Raw genomic sequence first — 7,428 nt, 5'->3', positions numbered from 1 at the left:
GGCTCAGACCCCAGCACCTGTGCATGGCCCTGCGGGGGCTCTGCTCGCACTTGCACCTTCTGTTCCTTGCACATGCACATGCTGCAGCGGGCGCTTTGGCGTTGCTGTCGAAGCTCCTGCCTCACCCTAGCAGTTGGCCCACAAAGGCGCAGTGGTGGGGGGAGGCGCACCCTCGTGTCGGTGTTCTCCTCATTACCAGGGAGGTGGGTGCCTGTCACGCTGGCTGGTGCTTCGGCTCCTCTGCTGTGACGTGTCTGCTCACACGATTTAAGATGGCACCGGTGGCCTTTACGAGACCCTTTCCTGGCCACCATGCACGGTCCCGGGTCCCGGGACCCCCTTTGCCCAGATGCTGCCATCCTAACCTGGGGTCTTTACTCCGTACCAGCATGATGGAGGGATGTGACAGGGGCCTGTGGCCTGCATGTGTCCCTGGTTCATCCATTTGTGGGGAACTGAGTTTAAGCGTCTGCTGCCCTCTGGACACAGAGCAGGAGCCCGGTCGGGGTCGGGGCAGGTGGGAGGTCAGAGCCGAGTGTAGCCTCCCCACTCCTCTGCAGCCTGTGGCCTGTGGGCACCGACCAGAAGCCCTGGAGGGTTTTCCCGCTGGTCTGCCTGCTGGCCCTCAGGCTCTGGCACAGGGACCGAGGCCGGAGGGAGGTGGGAAGGAGGCGGTGCACGCAGAGGAGGGGCGGTGCTCCGGCCACGCAGATCCTTGGCTGCAGCAGTCGCAAAGGCAGGGCGGGCCCCCAGGAGCAGGCCCTCCCAGGATGCAGCCCTCGGTGCCCGGGCCCCTGGCCCTGCTGGATGCCACAGGTGAGTGGGGCGCCAGCACCCCGGTGGTGCCTGGAAGGCCATGGACTGCAGTCCTGGGCTGGGGTCATGGGCAGGGTCCGCTCGCCTTTCTGCAGCCCCGGGACTTCACCTGTAGGGCCCTTTGTCCTGACACAGTTGGCTCCTTGCACTCCCCCCACTCCATGTCTCCTGTTACCACGGACCCGGCCTCTGCCTCCCTTGTCCCAGCTTAGCCTGCAGACATTTCCAGACCTTGTTTGCACAGATGGTGGCTTCTCCCCACGGTTTGGGCGCAGCCGTGTTCCAGCCTCTACACCCTCCGGTGCCCTCGTTCCGGGAGCCCCGGGTGCCTTGACAGACACCGCCTTGGGCACACGGCCCGAAGGACATGGATGCACTGTCCTGAGCAGGCGGGGCAGGTTTGGGACGGGGCAGAGAGGCTGCTGCTCCCTGTCTGGGGGTCCCGCCAGGCGTGCATGTGCAGCCTCTCGGAGGCCTCTCTTGTTAAAAACCAGAGTTAACGGTATTTGGCTTTTAAATAATTAAAGAATCTGGCTTTTCCTTGAAAGAAACAGATGTGCGGCTCCCTTCTCTAAAGCACAGAGCTCTGGCACCTGTGACTTCGTCCTCCAGAGACGGATCACCTACTGGTGTCCTATGACTGCACTGGAATGACTGGTGGTTTACAAGGCAGTGTCGGGCGTCTTTCCTTCCGACGAGGAACTATAAACTAATAAACAACAGCTGGACTTGGGCTCTTATCTAAAAATACTAAACATTAGTGCAGCTGGGAACTCTGCACTCGGCGTCTCTGCGGCCAGCACCGGCATGCATCCTGTGGATAGTCGCGGAGCAGGAAACTGAGGCTGAGTCTCTGGTTTCTGCTCGGATTCCGGGGGCCGTCACTGTCCCTCTGTTTCGGGTGATCCCACGCGATGGAGCAAGCGCACTCTTCTCTCTGGGACTCGAGGCCCCACAAGCACTGCCTGGTCTTGGTGACACGTGTCTGCTCCTGGTTGCCCTTCGTCAGACGGGGCGAGGCTTCCAGAAGAGCTGTGGTGGCCAGAGGGCAGGGGCAGGGGCCGGGGGCTGAGTGCCTGCTGTTCTGGGCGGGAGGACGTACGTCCCATGGGAGATGCCGCTGGTAGCCTTCAGGGTTGCCCCTCAAACTCCTCTCCCCAGAGGGAGGGAAGCCAGTTTAGCACCTGTTAGGCCGTCTTAGCGCTCTCTCCACTCACGTTGCACGTTCACATGTGTCCTGACAGCAGCTGAGATGCGGGTGATGCAGCTGCTTGTCTCTGTCTCCACTGTCCAGCTTGGGAAATGGAGGTCACTGTACCCAAGAGGTCTGCCTGTCATCTGAGCTGGGCGTGGGGTCTGGTGGCAAACGGGGCACACGGCCCCCACTCTGCGGGCTTCTCCTTGGGGGGATGGAGACTACGAGGCCTTCTGAGCGGCAGCCGCCTGTGACAAACCTGACGGTAGATATTTTAGGTACCAGTCAAGGCACGTCATTGGTAGAACACCACGCTCAGCCCTGCGTGTGGACGGGATGGAGAGGACCTTCCTCCAGCACAGGACCCTTTGTCTGCAAAACCTGACCTAAAACTGCATGTGTTGGGGAAATTATGATCCTGCCTTCCCTTCTCGGGTTTACTTCTTGTTCCCTTATCTTATGCCCAGTCCTGTGTTCATAGTGTCTCAGGCCAGGGCCTTCTCCTCCGTCTCTGGGCAGTGCCTGCAGAGACCTCGCGGTGGGCGGCATTCGGCTTCCCAGCATCCTGCGGGGGCCACACCACGGCAGCTTCGCCCTCCAAGTGACCTCGGGCCCGTCATGGAAATTCGGACGGAGCGGCCGCATCTGCTTGTGCCCAGGCTTCAGAAGGAAAAAGGACAGAATGGGCTGCAGGGAGCATCCCACGATCCCTGAGGAGACATGTTTGGCCCTTGGCTCTGTGATCTGCGCGTCAGAGCGCGACCCTGGGACGTGCTGAGGGTGTTAGGCCAGGTGAGTGCCCCCGTGGCGCTGAGAGCCCCCGGGGGCTGTGCTCTGGCTGAGGCTGGGGGCAAGAGATGTGCTCCATACTAAGTGAGGAAAAATAGCAGAAGAAAAACCCTTTGCAGAGGAGGTCACCTGCACGAGTTTGCAGGGTGACTTGTTCTTCCGCGTGACTTCTGAGCATGTCAGGACCCCGTCGCGGGCACGGTAGCTGACCTGCCATGAGCTCAGCTGATGGGACTGCACAAATGCAAATTCACACACAAACTGTCGGGGGTGTGGACCTTGTGTGCAGCGACTGAGCCTGGACATTGCCGTCATGCGCCATTGTCTCTGCTGCTAAACACTCAGGATGTTGATTGAAGAAGTTTGGTGCAGAGAAGCACCCTCTTTTCTTATCCTGCACAGGAATCCAGATGGCTAAGCTCCAAGAACACAAAACCCAACAGCCCGGATGCACTCTTGCCTCCACCTCTGCTGTGTGGCTGCTGCCCATGAGGTGGGAGTGGGTGTCTCCAAGTGCAAATGGTCCCGGCCAATGAGGCCTCCCTGCCTTCCCTGAGACACACCACAGGGAAGGGAGTCAGGTCAACGGGAAACCCAGAAGTCAAAACTCGAGGGCTGGAGAGACCTTGGGAAGGTCTCCTGTCTGGCTGCTTTCCTGAGTTCTGTGACACCTGGAATCAGGTTTGTCCACAAGCACTCTGACGTCCCAAGTAGCAGATGAGGTCCAGAGACTTTGTTCTGCTACTAAAGTTTGGAGATAGACAGCCCAGGCTCTTTGTGCTCTGCCATTCTGTAAGTGTGGATTCCCTTATGGCCCAAAATGGCTGCTGGGGCTCCACCTTTATGCTCATATTCCAGGCAGCAGAAAGGATGAGAGAGAGAAAGGCAGAGGGACAGGCTTCTCTCAGAGATTTCCTGGAGGGCCTACTAGACATCCTTTGCTTTGATGGATGCTAATGGTCAGGCATGACCTCTGCTGTGTGGGTTGTCAGGATGAAGGCTTTGGGGAACTTGCAGACCAGGATGGGCATTGGTTTTGGGGGTGAGCTGTGGTGGTGCTGGTGTTCAGTGAGGATGTACTCTGTGGGCACAGTCTCAGGCACAAGAGATGGAGCAGGGAAAGACAGATCCCCAGCTGCCCTCATGGGCCCATCAGGTGGGGGGTCTGATATCGGGGCGGTGAACACTGGAGCGGAGCTCACTGGCTGCAGTGGGCCTGCAGGGGTGCGGCCAGAGGCTCCCACTTCCAACCAGCAGGGAGGCAGGTGCGGGGGAGGCTGTGCAGGTGCAGGCAGGTGGGGGTGCACGTGTCCTCCAGGAGAGGACGTCGAGGAGCCTGGTAGAAACTTTCCAGGGGGACTAGTGGGTGACCAGGGGGACGCTGACTTCCTGCCATGAGAAACAGGGTCCTGGGAAGATGGGGTCAGTCACGTGGGCCGCTTGGGTTACCTGCGGAAGGATCTTCCAGACCCTCCAGGCCCCAGAGAGGTGGGGCGAGGCAGGATGTGTGTTTGCTGAGACCCTGCTCTAAGCCCCATCCCTCTCTCACGGCTCCTCATTTGTCCTTCTTCTAGAAGGGTTTGCGAAGAGGAAGAAGACCTCCCTTTGGTTTGTGGGGTCTCTACTCGTGGTGTCTGTCTCCATCCTGACCGTCGGCCTGACTGCCACCACCAGGACAGAGAACGTGACCATGGGGGGCTACTACCCAGGAATCATTGTGAGTGCTGCTCCCCTTGGGTCTGGGCTCGGGTGGAGGGCAGGGCACAGGACCTTTTGCCAGTGGTTGTGGTCAGAAGAGGCTGAGCCCAGAGGTGCCTGTGTCTTCTCCCGGGCCTGTGGGTGTTCTGGTGGCCGCTTGGGCAGCCTCAGGCAGTGGCCTGCGTGAGCACAGGGCCTTGAAGGGCAGGGGAGCAGGCACAGCGCTGGAACCTTGAGACGGGGAAGGTGTGGGGGGGTGGGGATGCCCAAGCCAGGGAGGGTGCCCGGCCCGTGCAGGACAGACCCTGGACCGGACCACCCTGGGCCTCTGAATGGACCAGCCCAGCCAGGAGAACAGAGTGTGCCTTTAATAGAGTCCTGCAGAGGAGCCCCAGGGAGGTTCAGCTAATCAATTGCTCTCATGGGGGCAGCAGAAAAGCACGTCATCCACTCCTAATTTCAGATTTCAGGCAGTAATGCCACAGCATAACTGGGGACAACCTACTCAGATCTGGCAAGAAGTGCCACCCAAATTCAGAGTTATCGAGGAGAGTGTCTGAATTGTGATTTCATGTCCACTGTTGTTAGCAATAGAATCTGCTGAGGGGCCCACATGGCACGAGGGGTCTGTGGAATCGGCTGTCATCCACTGTGACGCCCTTGAAATTGCTGTCATAAATGCTCAATCCAGACCTTCTTAAAATAAAGCTCATTTAATCACATTTTCTTACTGAAAGTGTTGTCAAGATTAGTAATAATATTGGTAACATTTAGGCAGCCCGGGTGGCTCAGGGTTTAGCGCCGCCTTCAGCCCAGGGCGTGATCCTGGAGACCCGGGATCGAGTCCCGTGTCGGGCTCCCTGCATGGAGCCTGCTTCTCCCTCTGCCTGTGTCTCTGCCTCTCTCTCTCTCTCTTCATCTCTATGAATAAATAAATAAATAAAATCTTTAAAAAACAAAGTCACCTGCTTGGAGACCCGTGTCTGCAGACACGGTGTCAGAGTGGCCCCGGGAAGAGACGGGACGGAGCCAGTGGAACTCAACAGAGGCACTTCAGTGCCTTCGTGTCCGAGTGGGCCTCCGATGCCTTTGAACTGGGGAGCTGGACTATGATATTCTGAAGCTGCATGTGGAGGAAACGTTCGTCTTTCCTCCCTGAGGATTCCTGAAGTCTTGGTGAAAACGTCGCCTGTGCTCATGTGTCCGTCTCCACTGATACAGACGGAGGCTTCAGTAGCTGTAAGCGGGTCTGACCGTCCGTGCATTAGATCTGACACTGTCCCCTGAGCACCCACAGCAGCCGTCAGCGCCCCAAACTCAGACACAAGCCCGACGGGCAGGAGCCCAGCTGCCACCTGCCACAAGCACCTGCCACCTGCTGCCTGTCGCCTGCTGCCTGTCGCCTGCCATCTGCTGAGAGCACCTGCCGCCTGCTGCCTGTCGCGAGTGGCCCAGTGCAGTTCCTCCTTGTTGGCCGCCAGTTCAGCCGATGGACATTCCTGGAGAAAGTCTCCCGCCAGGTGGACTCTCTCGGTGGAGGGACCCGCTGCCCTGCATCCCTCATCTTGACGCGAGCACGGCCAGGGCGTGTTCCTCCAACAGACTCCTCCCTCGGTCCGGGGGAAGGAGCCGAGGCTTTCTCAAGGATGGGAAGACCCCGTCCTCCCAGTGCCGGAGACTCCTTCCTGCTCTCCTCCGCTCCCCAGGGTTACCTGAGTGGCATCGGCCACGTCTGTGGGCGACGACAACTCTTCTCCCGCGTGCCCTGGGTCCTGGTTTTCCAGTATGTCACCCTCACCTGGTGGCCAAAGCAGGACACAGCTGTGAGCACTCTGAGCTTCTGTGAGGGTGCGGAGGGCAGGGTCACATGATCAAGCGTCAAAGTACTTGAACACGGGCGTGGAGATGGGTCACGTTTTGGCAACTTCTACTCCAATCACCAGCTTTGATGGAGCTGGAGAAGCCCGCCCAGCGGTGTGAGCGTGTGTGCCACTGGGCGGTTAAGGTGGGGGAGCTGCCTGCGCTAACCTGAGTGCTTTCTCCCTTGTGTTTCCTTTGCCGCCAGCTGGGCTTCGGAGCTTTCTTAGGAATTATTGGCATCAACCTGGTGGAGAACAGAAGGCAGGTGGTAAGAACGTACATTGTTTCTTTCAAATGTGGGGCAGGAAGAGTGCTGCCCCTCAACAGAGTGTGTTACGGCTCTGGCAGTGCTCCTAGGAAAGCCTTCCACCCGCACCCAGCAACGCAGGACCAGGGCCCAGTTTCCCAGGCTGTGCACTGCACAACTCTGGTCTCAAGGTTTAGTGGGTGCCCTTCCCAACTAGTCTAAGTGAGCGTTGCTTCTGGGATCATAGGGTGGATCCTACAGCCTCATGTGATAGTCCTGGCCGCCGAGGTCGAGGTGAAGGAAAGAAAGATTAGGGGGTGGGATGGGGGTTAGTAAGTGAAACGATGATATAGAGGCTCCCCCAGGCTGAGGAGAAAAGGGAGGTAGCTGGGACAGCAGGACCCGTGGCTCAGATGGGCTTTGTGGAGACATGTAGACACTGCCTGTCCACGGAGTCGGTTCTTGGGGTGAGTGCCGATCTGGACCAATATTTCAAACACGGTATTTTTATTAACAATTTCATTTTGGCATCTGTTTGTTGCACGGTTTGGGGGATGGAGCTCCAAGAATGGTCAGTTTGTTCTTCCAGTCACTGAGGTGGCTCGTGTTCAGGGGTATTTGGGGCTATGTGGCCGTTTCTGACTCCTCTCCAATCTGGCCATCATGCTGACCTCCAGGTTCGCAGCCACCTGCCCCGGGGCTCACACTGCATGACGGGCGTGCAGGAGATGACCCCATGTGTCCTCTGTGTCCACAGCTGGGCTGTGCTGGCCACACTGAGCAAGCAGCCCCTGGGGCAGAACGAGCCTGGCTGAGTGAGGGG

At 58.5% G+C, this 7,428-nt stretch overlaps 1 protein-coding gene across 3 annotated transcripts in view; it reads left to right on the top strand.

The window, feature by feature from the left end:
- Positions 1-340: 340 nt before the first annotated feature.
- The window catches only part of TMEM255B (transmembrane protein 255B), a 34,191-nt gene continuing 27,103 nt past the window's right edge, over positions 341-7,428 (top strand). The window contains exons 1-3 of one of the 3 annotated variants that reach the window (XM_077854851.1): positions 341-816; positions 4,375-4,517; positions 6,564-6,626. In XM_077854851.1, the coding sequence (XP_077710977.1) occupies positions 390-816; positions 4,375-4,517; positions 6,564-6,626 (633 nt within the window). In that variant the 5' untranslated portion in view covers positions 341-389. The remainder of the gene's footprint in view (positions 817-4,374; positions 4,518-6,563; positions 6,627-7,428) is intronic. The other 2 variants (XM_077854853.1, XM_077854854.1) reach the window with 2 other exon arrangements.

The sequence above is a fragment of the Canis aureus genome, chromosome 17 (assembly GCF_053574225.1).
Source record: "Canis aureus isolate CA01 chromosome 17, VMU_Caureus_v.1.0, whole genome shotgun sequence".
Taxonomy (NCBI): domain Eukaryota; kingdom Metazoa; phylum Chordata; class Mammalia; order Carnivora; family Canidae; genus Canis; species Canis aureus.
The sequence above is the reverse complement of the archived record's forward strand: the minus strand, read 5'-3'. Positions and strand labels throughout refer to the sequence as shown.